Consider the following 14,300-nt stretch of genomic DNA (forward strand, 5'->3'; position numbering starts at 1 on the left):
TGAAGAGAAAAAAAGCCAGTGAGTAGTTTATTTGACATTGTCGCATTTGACATATACCACAGTATAGCTGGACAAATTTGGATTACGTTGGCCAAAGCACAAAGTCAGCGCTGTTACACACCACGGTCTGTACCAGCCATGGACATTCAGCAACAGCATCAGCTTAGTCATCGTCCTTCAGCTGCCTGATCTTATGCTTGTGGCGCTCGATTTCTTTCTGCAGACGTTCGATCTCTTTCTTGTGGTGGTCGATCTCCTCCTCATGGTGTTTCCGTAAGGCAGAGAGCTGCTCCCGCTCCTTCTCCCTGCGAGAGAGCACGGTGCGAGGTGCAGCACCCGCACGGCAGGGGGGGTCCTGGCTGTGCATGCGTGGGGGCGCTCGGCTGTGGCTCTATGTGCGTGGCTCCTGGCTCTGTGTGCGTGGGGGGGCTCGGCTGTGTGTGCGCGTGTGGGTGTGTGTGTCCTGGCTCTGTGTGTGTGTGTGTGGGGGGGAGGCTCGCCTGCAGAGGGGATCCTGGCTGTGTGTGTGGGGTCCGGCTGTGTGCGCCCGGGGGGTCCCGGCTGTGTGTCTGTGGGGGGCTCGGCTGTGTGTGCGTGGGTCCTGGCTCTGTGTGTGTGTGTGGGGGGGGGGGGCCGCGCTCACCTGAAGTACCGCTCCTCCTCCGCCGCCTGCTTCTTCCCGAAGGCACCGCCGGCCTCACGGATGGCGCCGCCGCCGCCGCCGCCCTTCCCGGCGCCTTTGCCCAGCTCGCCCAGCTGCGGGGAGAGACGGCGGTGGTGGAGGAGGCACCCACGGCCCGCACCGACGGGCACCCGCGACCGGGCACCCGCGACGGGCGCACCCACCTGGTCGGCGCCCGAGCCCGAGCTCCAGCGCTGCTGCTGCGCCACGAGGGCCCCGCGCAGCCCGCCCCGCGCCGCCGCCGCCACCGCCGCCATCGCCGCCTGCCCTTGGAGCGCCGCGCGGACGAGGCCCGGCACGGCCCCACGCGTCACGGCGCGCGCATGCGCAGCCCTCGCGCCCGGCGCTCCGCGGCCCGCCCGGCGCTGGGGGCCGGGCCTTGCGGCCGGCGGGTCCGGTCTGGCCGCGCTCGCCCGCCCCGCGGCGCGGCGGCTCCGGCCCCCGCCCCGAACACACACCCCGGGCGGAGCGGCCGGGACCGCGGGGCAGCGGGGCGGGTCCTGCCGCCGTGGCGCGCGCGGTGGTCACGTGCGGGGGGCGCCGCCGTGCTCACGTGTGTGCGCACGGCATCACGTGGTGCTGGCGATGGCGGCGGCGGCGGGGGAGCCCGGGGCGGGGGGCGCCGCCGAGGAGGCGTTCCTCACCTTCTACAACGAGGTACCGGCGCCGCCGCGGCGGGGGGCGGCCCGGCCCCGCCCCCCGGGCCCTGCCCGCCCGCGCCCGGCGTCCGGCGGCCTCCCCTCCCAGCGCCGGGGCCTGGCGGGCCGCGCGGCGCCGGGCCGCCCCGAGGGGAACGCGCCGGGCCCCGGGCCTGGCCGGTGCGGGCCCTGCGGCGACAGGCGGGCGGAGGGCGAGCGGCGCCCGGGGCGGGCCAGCGGCAGGCGCCGGCACGGGGAGAGCGGGCGTTCCCCGGGCGCGCCGGCCTCTGCCGCCCTCCGAAGGGCCCCGCTGGGGCAGGGCCCCGGCGTGCGGCCCGCGCCTCACTGCCTCGCACCGAGCCGGTGGGAGCTGCGCGCCGCCCGCTCCGTGCCCGCCTCCCCCGCGGCGCCCGGCCCCTGGGTGGGCAGGCGGCCCGCGGGCACGGGGTCTGTGAGCCCCCTGGGTGGGCAGGCGGCCCGCGGGCACGGGGTCTGTGAGCCCCCTGGGTGGGCAGGCGGCCCGCGGGCACGGGGTCTGTGAGCCCCCTGGGTGGGCAGGCGGCCCGCGGGCACGGGGTGTGAGGCCCCTGGGTGGGCAGGCGGCCCGCGGGCACGGGGTGTGAGGCCCCTTCCCCCAGCCCGTGCAGGGCTCCACGACTTGGTGTGCAGCTTGTGTGCGTTTCGCTGAGCCTGCCGGCGGACAGGCAGTGCCGCCGTGGTGGGTGCCGTTTTTTTTAAATAAAGACAAGCCTGACATGCGATGCAGGGTTTGGTTTGGCCTAATACCTACAGAACTGAACTGTGCTGGATCACCTGTGGTCAGAAGGCGGTGGTCTCGGGTACTTGCACCGGTATCACTGGAGGTGTTTATGGGCTGACCTGCCGGTGGGGGGTCAACAGTGGTGGGGGGGGTAGGTGCCCAAGGAGTCACTGTGGCACTGCCAATGTAGGAGCAAGGTGAGGGGAAAAACCACAACTGCTGAGCCAGCCATGGGAGAGAGAGGCAGGAGTGCTTTCTTGGGTTCTTTATAAAGTACAATGTTAAAAATATTGTCATGCGGTAGAGAAGTCTGGAAAGATGTACTCTGCTGGCACTTGAGTCAAATAACTACAGACTTGGGATGAGCAAGAGGTATTGTGAATTGTAGCATGGAATGATGATGACTGGTCTAAGTAATCGCGTGGGAACACAGGTAAGCACATCGTGATGGTCAGTTAATAGAGATCTCTCTTGTTCTTCAGGTAAAACAAATTGAAAAACGTGACTCTGTTTTAACATCAAAAAACCAAATTGACAGGCTGACCCGACCTGGATCTTCCTATTTCAACCTGAACCCTTTTGAGGTTAGTTTGAATGTTTTATCCTCCCTTCTTCTGACTGCGTATACCAACTTCCAGATTTACTGGGTATTTATTTCAGTAAAAAGATGGAGCATAAAGAAAGAAAAATATCTCTACATTACTGTGCAGAAGGCTTACAGAAGACAGAAAGGTGGTGTGTGTCTTCCTGCTCTCTTTTTCACTGTTTTATGTCAGGCACAAACTATATTCTTTTGACACATTTCCTTTGTGCAACAACACTAGAAGATTTGGCAGGTTAATGCTAGGTACTTTCTGAATGAGACTATAATGGCTATAGGTGGCATGCCTGTCAGGTCCTGTTCTGAGCACTTTTGACGTGGCATTTCTAGTTGTGTCTTTTATTTTGGATCTTCATCCCACTGAACCTGCATAGTGCGTCGAATGAGAGAAGAACTTTCACTCTTCATGCTAGTTAGCAATCTTTGAGGAGTCACTGGAAAACGGATAATTCTCTCACACATTACATGGTTTGATTCCGGTTGCAGTCAGTTAGGAAGTCCTGATGACTATAAAAACTGAGGAAGACAGTGGATAAAACAGTATGGTGTTCATCTGGAGCTGGCTCTTTCCCTGTTTGTTTTCCTTCCTGATACCATCTTTGTCTGCCTTTTTAAAGTCTCGAGTGCCTTTTGTAGTCCCAATTTAGAGCTGGTCAGCCAGATCAGTTGGCAGATTCACCTTGACAGTGTTCGGTGCTGTGTAGACTGTAGTACTTGACTTGGAGAGTAAATTAAGAAAGCCATTTAGAAGTAGACGGTAGCTTTCCTGCAAGAGAGTGCTTTTTGTTTACAGATTGTCAGTGTCAGACTAGCAAGCGTCTCCATTGAGTAGGCTCACTTGTTGCTTAGGACTTCTGTTCAGTAAATTAATTCACAGAAGAGCTCCTAAACTCTGCTGCATCCCTAAAGATCCATAGACAGGTGGGCTCGTTCATGGAAACCAGACAGTAAAACCCTCCTGTCTTTCAAAATGATAAAATCAATAAATTCTTACAAAGTAGTACATTTCTTGCCCAAAGTTCTCAGTTATGAATGATCTGACAGTGCCCCAAAGTCACCATATGCTTCCATTTCTGCCAAACTAGGCATTGCTACAGGACTGGCTGAAGGTTCAGACCAATTGTGGCTATTTAGGGATGGCAGCTGTCTACATAAGACTTCAGTGTGGAAAGGACACTGGCGCAGTCGGAGGAATCTAGCATGGCTAAAAGCAGAATGTCCCAAACATGGTGTCTCTCAAAATGTTTCTGGTTTGCTAGGTGAAAATTCATCTCCTGAAACAGCACCCTGACGGGGGGAGCTTTCTGGCATTGTGTCTCTACACCAGTGAACCAAGTGTGTAGAGCTTGCTACCAGGAACCTGAAACATGGGGAGTATCATTGAACTTGCTGTGCTCTCATGGTCTCTTTCAGGTACTGCAGATGGATCCTGAAGCCACAGATGAAGAGATAAAGAAAAGATTCCGGCAGGTATTTGGCTTTTGCACCTCTGGAAGAAAACTAGAAGCTCTGTAGAGATTGTGCAGCTGTGCTTGGGAATGAGAGAAATGGTGGTAAAGCTATATCAGGGTAGAGCGGGTAGCCATTTGGGGAAGAAATGCATAGAACAACCTATCAATAAGAGGAGAGCTGCAGAAGCATCCCTGGTCCATGCATGGTATACTTCTTTGCCTGTCAGGTGTGGGATGGGGCTATTGCAAACTGATACGCCTGTGTATAATCAACTAATTAAACTTCAGTTCAAAGAGAAGGTCAAAATTTGTCAGAAGAACTGAGAAAAGGTATTTTTCTCAAATACATGGACTTGGATCCAAGAGTGTATTTTCTGTGAAGTTTCTTTAAGGATTTCAGTGGTCATTTTTAGCAGCTGGGTTACATTGAGCAGCCCTGCTCACTGACCTGTCTGCAATGTCCCACGCAATGCAGGAAATGTTACACGAGACTTTGTCTGCTGACACATCTGCAGCAGAAATTTGAGTTTTATTGGTGCATGCAGCAAAGAAACACAGTATTTGGAGGGCTGGAGCCTCCCACCTGAATTAGTGTTGTAAACGTCAAGAATTGTCTCTAGGCAGGAAGCTGTGCTGGCTGACAGACAGACGTGCCTGCCAGGTTGGTGATGGGATACGGGCTACTGCCCTGTGTGGGAAGTGGGAGGATAACCTTTTAGTCTGTTGCTGACTTCTCAGTTCTGCAGATCAATAAACTGGGGCTGTCATAGCTTTAGGCTGATAGAATACTACAGGGAAATGGTTTGAAGTCAATGCGAAGAAATGAAAAAAGTGCATGGAATTGTGTATTGAAGAAATCAAACACTAAATACAGAACGTGGAACAGCCAACAGAAGGAAAAAGACATTGACTGTAGCAAATGATGGAGTCAATCAGCAGCACGCTGCTGTTCAGGACCGGGGGCAGACCCTTTTCCAGTGAACTAGAAAGTGCCATCTGCAGAGTTCAGGAAGTACTTATTTTGCATTCTTTGGCACTGATGCAATTTCAGTTGCTGCACTGTGACTGGTTTTGAGCACTATACTAGGAAAGATGCAGATAAACTAGACAGTCCGTGCAGCAACAGCAAAAACAAGAGGTCTGGGAGGGGAAAAAAAAGCCATGTGGGGAAAGTTGGAAAGGAAGGTGGAAGACGTGTGCTTTCCCAGCCCACTTAAGGTTGCCCTAAAGATGATGGTGATCAATGTCCTGTCTCTGCTGGATAGAGAATACAGCAAGGAGTTTTCTTAACTTTCAGTAAAGGAGCCTAAAGGAAAACTTCCCCATTCTTTTTAAACAGATATTTGGACAGCCTTAGGTATACTGGCGAACTTCTTGGGAGGCGTTGTTGAGTAGAAGGTAAACTTTGAGGATGATCTTTGTAGGTTTGTTTCTTCTTCAGACCAAGGATATAAAACTTGCATGACCAAGGGGTTCGTATCAGCCCCAGGCACTGTAGCAGTTTTTCTCAGACAGCCTGTTTATTACAGGGTTTGTATTACATTTGTAAGGTTTTACTGATGCATACTTCCACATGCTGTCAGCTGATTTGTCTGTATACAAAAGAATATGTTCCCCTGTGGTTCCTTCTATCTGAGACTATTTCCTTCCTATCACAAAAAATCTGAAATATTCTTGATCTTTTAAAATGGTCTTGATCGCTAGATCCTTTTCCTTGCAGTTGTCAATATTGGTGCATCCAGACAAAAATCAAGATGATGCAGATAGAGCCCAGAAGGCGTTTGAAGGTAATGCTGTCACCCTTTTTCTGGGCCAGTGTATGATAGTAGTTGGACTGCTATTTTTCTGTAGCTGGTTTAAAGGTTTTTTAGGGGTGGGGGCCCCACAGGTGGGCAGAACTGCTGTAGAGGTGCTTCAGATGAGGGAGAAGCAGTTCTCGCATGGCATTTCATGGCATTTCAGCAGAAAATGTCACCAGGTGGCAGTAATTGCATCGACAGTTCGCAATGGGGACAAACACGTCTGTGGGGTTTTGAGATTGTTGAAGAAAAACTGTTCAATCTGTGCATTAGATTCCATTCAAAGACCCTACGACAGAAGTAATATGATGGGTTTAGGCGTATGCTTTGCGTTATGCCATTACGCACCTTACACTTCCGTCATGCCCTGTAACTACATCACTTGCTAGGACTGATACTTTCACCCTGCTAACTCCAAAAAGTATCTGACAGTTTCTGCGATTACTGTACCCCAGAACTTACTTGATTAATCGTGGTATCACTTACCTAGATGTATTTAAAAACACAAAACAAACCCTAAAACCAACCAAACTTGCCAGATTTTAGGGAGCAAAATTTGTATGGTCAACAAATAGCAGTCTTGTGATGCCTTGTGAATGTGACTACTGGTGCTATTAATGTTGATGCTTTTCGTTAGCTGTAGATAAAGCATACAAGTTGCTGCTAGATCAGGAGCAGAAGAAGAGGGCCTTGGATGTGATACAAGCAGGAAAAGAATATGTGGAACACACTGTAAGTATTCCATAGGAATGTCCGGGGTGGGGGTTGGTGGTAATCAGTTGTTCATAATTTGCTTTTTGGTATGCCTGTTGCATGTTTGTGTCATTAAAACGTGAGCTGAGGAAGACTTGTGATGGAGCTGTGCAGGTGAACTCTGAGCTCTTTATGGCATAAGCAAACGTGGTTTGTCCAAGACTGCTGTTGAGCCCAGTGCAAGATAATTCAGTGAAATTCAGTACTTGAAATAATTAGGTCAGACCACATGATCTGACCTAAATATTTTTTTTTTCAAGTCTGTGAATGAATGATGCAGTTCAGATATCTGTAGGTGGAAGAAAGTAGATGATGACAGCAGGAGACTGGGAAGTTTTGGGGGAAATGATCTATAAGATAAGGAGCTTGTATTGCGTTGACCAAAAAGTTGGTTGCGTGATGTGGGTAGACTAAAACAGAACAAGCTTGAGAAAGCGAATGATATGTGAAAACTCTAAACCAAGGAACACTTTTATGTTCTGCTTGTTTTTTGAGTATTGCAGAGCAGGACAAGCTTCCTGCTGTTTTGGATGGTGTATATTAGATATGAATATATCTTAAAAATAAAACAAAAAATAACCAACAAAGGGATTATGTTGAATGAATAGTATGTAAAATAGTATTTTTAGTAACTATGGTTAATGTGATAGTCATCTTGTATGTGTTTGTCTGGACCTAGGACCAGGGTGTTTTGGTCTAAAATAAAACATTGATCCAAATCAAGAACTTCCTGTCGTCCAGAGTTCTTCCCACACAGTGAAGCAGGAATGCAGAACTACTTGGATACAATTATACTTTTTAAGCTCTTATCTTTGTTCTGAATCTTTAGGTGAAAGAAAAAAAGAAGCAGTTGAAGAAAGATGGAAAACCTCCCACTGTAGAAGAGGATGATCCTGAAGTTGTAAGTCATGCACTGTTCAGAGAAACTGGGGAGTACAAAATGTGTTTCAAGGAATTAGGAGTCAAAACCAGTACAGAAGTATTTATTGGCCTTAAGAGTGTTGTAAATCCTTGCACTTGAAGAATAAACTCCGATAAGCCACTGTGTAGAGTACCATGTGTTGGATAATACCTGTATATTTTAGAAAATAGTTTAACTGTAGTGTAAAGATTAAATAGATCATGAGATTATATAAATCAAAATACCCTGTTCTCTTCTTGGAGCAAGTCTTCATTGCTCGCACATTACACAGTCTTTTTTGAATTGAATTTCTTGTGTTCTGAATGCTGGAACTGTAGCATTCTTGCTGCCAGCAAAGGCATATATAGAACCCACTGCAGCATGTCTGAAATGTGCTTTTAGTGACATTTTGTAGTAAGAGCTGTTTGGCTTCCATATAGCACTCGAGGACAGATGTGCTGTTCTGCCACAAATCACTTTTATTAAAAAAGGCATGACATAACATAGTTCTTACCTGGTTTCTAGTCTGAAAAAGTCAAGTGATATTAGAGGTTTTAACAGAATGATAGGTAATTATCAGACACTGATAGCATTAGTTTTATTGTCATCACCTTTCTTTTTACTACAAAGTGTTTTTTTCCTCTTAATGTCACCACAGTAGCCCCTTAAACATCTTATTTTCCATTGATTTTCAGAAGTCTCTTGCTGTTCTTTAGTAATGAAGTTTGGTTTAAGTATACTGATGTTCCCTGGAACTGGAAGGCCAATGCTAGACTTTTACAACACATCGAGAAGGCCCACTGGGGCATTACTATCTGAACAGTGATGGAATTTTCTGGTTTTTGTCAAAAAAATTGCAAGACTTAACAGAAGACTAAGAGAGCTTGAAATGAACAGTTCTATTTAGGCACAGCTTCGTGAAGACAAATGAAAATGAGACTAATGTGAGACTAATAAGTAGTTGTTTCCCGGTGTCAGGGCAAGAATCTAACCACTGTTTCATGCGTTTTCATATGCCACTGCTACCGATACTGTCAAGGCAGGATTTGGGACTATGTAAACATACGTAAAATGTAAGAAGCATAAAAAGAATGTGAACCATATGTAAGTTAGACTGCTCTGTTAACGGGCATTATTTTGACACTGGGTTTGTGTTTTACAGTTCAAACAAGCTGTATACAAACAGACGATGAAGCTCTTTGCTGAACTGGAAATTAAGAGGAAAGAAAGAGAAGCAAAAGAAATGCATGAAAGGTACGAGCAGCATTCTGCTTGTGTAGTTCAGGCTCTTCATCCCTTCTCATGCTTCCTCAGAGAAGATAAGGAATCATAGAGTCTTAAAAAAGTCTTGAGTTGGAACGGGCCTCTGGAGATCATCTGGTCCAACCTCCTGCTGAAAGCGGGGCCTTGGATTAGATTAACGAGGGTCCTGTCAAGCTGACTTTCTGTGATGTAGATTCCGCCACTTCTCTGGGCGGCCTGTGGGTTGTAGACCTCTGTGCTTGAGAAATGCAAACAGGAAACTTGCCCTCCTGTATTTAAGACATTGATAGGTATCTTATGTACTCTTACAGAATCGTAAAATCATTTTGGTTGGAAAAGAACTTTGAGCTCATCAAGTCCAATCGTTAACCTGGCACTGCCAAGTCCATCACTAAACAGTGTCCCTAAGTACCACATCTACGTGTTTTCTAAACACCCCTGGGGACGGTGACCCCTCCAGCTCCCTGGGCAGTAGTGCCTGTCCACCCTTTCAGTGAAGAAATGTTTCCCAACACCCGATCTAACCCTCCCCTGGCGCAACTTGAGTCCGTTTCCCCTTGTCCTGCCTATTGTTATCTGGGAGAAAAGACTGACACCCCCCCCTGCCTACACCCTCCTGTCAGGGAGCTGTAGAGAGCAAGAGGGTCCCCCTTGAGAGGCCAGCCAAAACACTTAAATGGTGACACATATCTGCATGTTGTTAGCATGCAAATAATTGACTTTTAATTGTAATTCAGAGATACCCTGTGCCATGTGTGATCCTGAACTATTTTAAGTGTTTTGATCACATGTTGCCTGAGTGCTCACTGTGGATGCACTTCATAGAGCAGAGTTTCTCGACTGGTCAGTGAAATCAGTCTGGGAGATGATTGCAGGGCACTGTTTTTGATTACAAATTAAAATTAGGGGGGAAAAGAATGTCATTCTTACCTTGCGTGCTCAGGTGCTTATTAACTTCTCAAAGCGTGTATTCTCAACACTTTCAGAGATTTACAGCTAAAGTTATGGAGTGCAACTTGTTTTGCTGAGCAAGAGAAGCTGACTCAATAATTAAGTCCATGCATGCTGTCAGTGATGCCAAACCATCTTTCCTGGTTGTTGCTTTTCCAGATTTGTAATAAAACTGTATTTGCTGTGCTATCTTAGGTGTACATATTTATCTTTTCTGATAAGCGCTTTAATCTGCCAAGAAATCACAAGAGCCTTCTGAGAGTTTTCAAAGTATTACTGTGTTTCTTTAAAGTAGGTGTTTATGTGTTCACGGCTTCTTTGTGGCTTCCTTTCCAGGAAGCGGCAGAGGGAAGAGGAAATTGAGGCACAAGAGAAAGCTAAACGAGAGCGAGAATGGCAGAAGAACTTTGAGGTAATCAGCAGCTTAACTTACAGGATAGGCCTGAGTGATTCTTGGCCATGCTGCAGGGAATGCCCCTAAAGGGGGGAGAGACCTTTTGTCTGCAGGTGCTATAAGACAGTTTAAGTAGACACTTGGTAAAAGATTGTGCACAAGCCTGTTTTTTTGTCCTCGTGTGGGGAGGAGAGCCCGCTGATAGGGCTTTTCCCAAACAGGTCTGGTAGATTATGATACAGTATTCCTCAGCTCTGTCAGCAGTTCATTCTTGTCCCTAGCCAGAAACTTGAATTGCTGCTTAGCCCAGGTCACTGGTCACCAGTAAAACTTAATCTGGCAGCTGTTGAACCACTAGTGTGGACGGTTATCGGTACTTTTCAGCCTGGTTGCTAACACTCAGGGAATCTGTACCTCCTGTGAATGTCAGACATGTGAATGACAGTCACTTCCCTTTGACCCTTCCACGTTGTATTCAGGGTTTAGGTGTATCAGAAGTAGCTTTATGGTTGTTGTGCTGCTATTCTAGGGGTCACACCTACAACCTGCCAAAATATTTGATCTAGCCTGTAACTCTCCCCTCATTACACACCAGAGGCGAAGTCTTGTGGCATGTGGTGGGTGGAAGGCAGGAAAGAAGTCAGTAATGGTGTGCAGGACCTCATGAAAAGATGAGCTAGATTGTTCGCTTAATCCAAAGGTGGGTAGCAGTCTATTCCTCAGTTCAAGAGGACTTTAAAAAAGAGGGTATCCAGGAGAGAAGCATGCGAGCTGGACTAGCATCCTGTGGAAAGTGGAGCTGCACGTCCTTAACCAGTCCTAGACAGCTGAACCTCAGCACTTGCACCTGTTTTCTCCAGAGCCTTGTTGGTGACCATTTAATCCACATGAAAAGGCAGTGGCAAAGCCAGGTGTTCATGTCCAAAATGCGTCATGGGAATACACAAGAATAAGAAGCTTATTTCTGCTTGTGACCATCATTGAGAGAGGGTGATTGAAGGCAAAATAACACATGAATTCTTAGCTGCTCCTGTGTGTGTGCTAATTCAGTGACTGCCTTTAAAATGCATCCTTAAGGAGTATGTGTGTTGCTGCTTTGAATGATATTTAAACTGTAAGGAAAAAAAATTAAGTTGGTATTTTGCAGTTGTGGTGCAGTTTCAGTTTAAAAGAAACCAAAACAACCAGACAATCCCAACACAAAAATCCCAACCTTTAAAGGCGCTCACATTGTACCTCTGCACTGCTCTTCTGGGCTCTCCTGTTCCAGGTGATTCCAATCCTTGTCTGCATACTGTATCTTAGTTCTGATCCTGTCTCTTTACCCTGAAGACCTGTAGGTTTTGTTCCTTGTGTATGTTTTGCAGTACTTCTGAATCCTCATAGGAATATCTGTGTCATCCAAGTGGTTGCCTGCTGTTTCTAGAAGCTATTCATAGGCTGCTTTGGGAGCTGAATTATATCTTGACATATTTTACAAGGACCAGGCTGGAACATCTACTTTCCCTCAAAATTCGCTTTCTTGGTAATTTCAAGAACAGCTTCCACCAACAAACTGTAGGGAGACAAGTAGGTTAGAACTGAAGTTGCCATACAGTCTTCTTATTCCTAGCAAAAATGTGATCACAGAATAGTTGAGGTTGGAATGGACCTCTCAGGTCCACCTGGTCCAACCCTCCTGCTCAAGCAGGGCCACCTAGATTGAGTTGCCCAGGACCATGTCCAGATGCCTTTTTAATATCCTCAGTGATGGAGACTCCACAACCTCTCTGGGCAACCTGTTCTAGTGCTCGGTCACCCTCAATAAAAACTTGTTTCAGATGTTCAGGTGGAGCCCCCTGTGTTTCAGTTTGTGCCCATGGCCTGTGGTTCTGGCACTGGACATCAAGAAGAGCCTGGCTCAGTTGTCTTTCCACCATTTTTCAGATACTGGTACATATTGATGAGATCCCCCTGAGCCTTGTCTTCTCCAGGCGGAACATTCCTAGCTCTCAGCCTTTTCTCATGAGAGATGCTCCAGTCCTTTAATTTTCCTTGTGGCCTTCGTTGGACTCTCTGTAGTATGTCCACGTCTTTCTTGCACTGGGGAGCTCAGTGCTAGACACTGCACTCCAGTGGTGGCCTCACTGGTGCTGAGCAGAGGGGAAGGATCAATTCCCTCAACCTGCTGGCACTACTTTGCCTAACACAGCCCAGGACACCATTCACCTGTTTTGCAGCAAGGGCATGTTGCTGGCTCATGGTCAGCCTCATGTCCACCAGAACACCAAGCTGCTTGCCAGCCAGGCAGCCCCCAGCACGTGCTGGTGCCAGGGGTTGTTCCTTTCCCAGGGGCAGGACTTTGCACTTCTCCTTGTTGAACTGCATGAGGTTCCCGTCAGCCCATTCCTCCAGCCTGCCAAGGTCCCTCTGGATGGTGGCATGGCCCTCTGGCCCAGCGGCCTCTCCTCCCAGTTTTGTGTCATCTGCCAACTTGCTGAGGGTGCACTCTGCCCCATCCTGCAGATCACTCCTAGTGTCTGGCCTTCCCTGTCCTGCCATGGGGAAGGAGGGGAGCGAAGCAGACAGGTATTGTCACCAGAGCCTGAGTGCAGCCCCAGTATTTATAGCTTGGTCAGATGGGCCTTGAGTATGGATCCCATGCTGTGAACTGGATCATCCCTGGACTTGTTCTGTCCTGCTGTGAAATCTTCAGCCTGTAGGGATTGTAAGTTGGCTTTGTGGGAGGGGCGTGAGGGTTTTTTTGTTTGGTAAGTTTTGGTTTTCTTATTTCCACATGAGGGATTTCTGCTGCTCTGCCGGTAGGCCAGGGAGAGGAGAAAAGAGTGGATCAGAGACCTTTTCTCATTGTGTCTTTGTGATGAAGCTTGGGGCAAGAAGCATGAGATAAGACAGCAGTAGGTTTTCCTTGTCTCTTTTCCCTGCCTCCAAGCTGCAGCACAAGCAGAGCCATCTCAAGGATGTGGGACACAATAAGGAAATGGCACGTTCTGGGCTGACGGATTAGGAACATCCAGTGGAGATGAGGTTTGTTGTTTCCTTTGCACATCAGAGGATTCAGCAGGCTCTAGTCAAGACCGTACAACCCAAGCTGGTAGCTTCTGAAACGAGAAACCTGCACAGTGCTTATACTGGTGTTTGTGAGCTCACTTGTAGTTCCACTGTGCTTCATCTATCGCTCTGGCTCTTCGCAGTGGCTTTTCACCCTGGCTGCCAGGGTGCAGCATGCTGGAAGGGGGAAATTGCTATTGATCTCTTGAAAGTGGTATGTACTGCTCGTTCTCTGGCTCTTCCACTTCTTAACTCTCCTCTTCCTCTCTGTTGTTCCCAGGAAAGTCGAGATGGTCGTGTGGACAGCTGGAGAAATTTCCAGGCAAATACAAAGGGGAAGAAAGAAAAGAAAAACAGGACCTTCCTGAGACCTCCCAAAGTAAAAATGGAGCAGCGTGAATGATCCTGGCAGCACTGCCCAAGTGCAGCTCCTCACTCCCCTCCCTGCTTTTAAGGACTCATTGGCACCTAGAGTAAGAATTGCTTTTTAGTAGACTGTTTGTTTCCAGTACAATTAATTATTGGTTGAAGTATTTTTTGTACTCTGTCCATTTGAACTAGGGCCATAGTGTGAACTGGGCCAGGAACCCGCTACATGTAGAACACTTAGCTTAGGAGGGTCCACACCATTATTGCTGTCCTGTTCGTCTGCTGCCCTGTAACTCGATGTTTTGTACTTCACAGAGATTGTGCTGTTTCATTTCTGGTTTGAGAGCTGAACAAAATACTGGAAATGCGTCGGTACCTTTCCAGCCATCATCTGTCTCGGCAAGTTCAGATGTGGAAAGGTCCGAACTGACTCTGGGGATCTGCTCCCAGCACTGTGCAGTGCAGCTGTCCTGCAGGTAAAGTCCTGCAGCTCCTCACTGAACTGAGTGGTGCTCGGAAGGAGCCTTCTCCCAAGATCTGATTTCCAAACTAAAATCCCAGCTCTCAGGCTTAGACTTCTGTTAATCTCAGACCAGCCGGTCACTTCCTGTAAAGGAAAAATAACTTCTCTTGATTAATAGTTGAGTTGCAATGGTCTGTATGTAAAATAAATTTTTACCCAAGTTA

At 48.3% G+C, this 14,300-nt stretch overlaps 2 protein-coding genes across 2 annotated transcripts; one reads left to right on the forward strand and one right to left on the reverse strand.

Annotated features, from left to right (window-relative positions):
* Positions 1-1,206, reverse strand: ATP5IF1 (ATP synthase inhibitory factor subunit 1; the record flags this gene model as incomplete). Its single annotated transcript, XM_037380627.1, has 3 exons — positions 1-305; positions 644-756; positions 847-1,206. Coding segments are annotated over 3 exons (615 nt in total), but the record flags the coding sequence as incomplete, so codon positions are not given.
* On the forward strand, positions 1,149-14,300 carry DNAJC8 (DnaJ heat shock protein family (Hsp40) member C8). The gene is made up of 9 exons (XM_037380626.1): positions 1,149-1,339; positions 2,563-2,664; positions 4,095-4,151; positions 5,853-5,919; positions 6,569-6,663; positions 7,514-7,585; positions 8,748-8,839; positions 10,136-10,211; positions 13,525-14,300. Exons 1-9 carry the CDS (start codon positions 1,268-1,270, stop codon positions 13,645-13,647), a joined length of 756 nt encoding a protein of 251 aa, XP_037236523.1. The 5' UTR covers positions 1,149-1,267; the 3' UTR covers positions 13,648-14,300.

The sequence above is a fragment of the Falco rusticolus genome, chromosome 3 (genome assembly GCF_015220075.1).
Source record: "Falco rusticolus isolate bFalRus1 chromosome 3, bFalRus1.pri, whole genome shotgun sequence".
In the NCBI taxonomy this organism is placed as follows: Eukaryota; Metazoa; Chordata; class Aves; order Falconiformes; family Falconidae; genus Falco; species Falco rusticolus.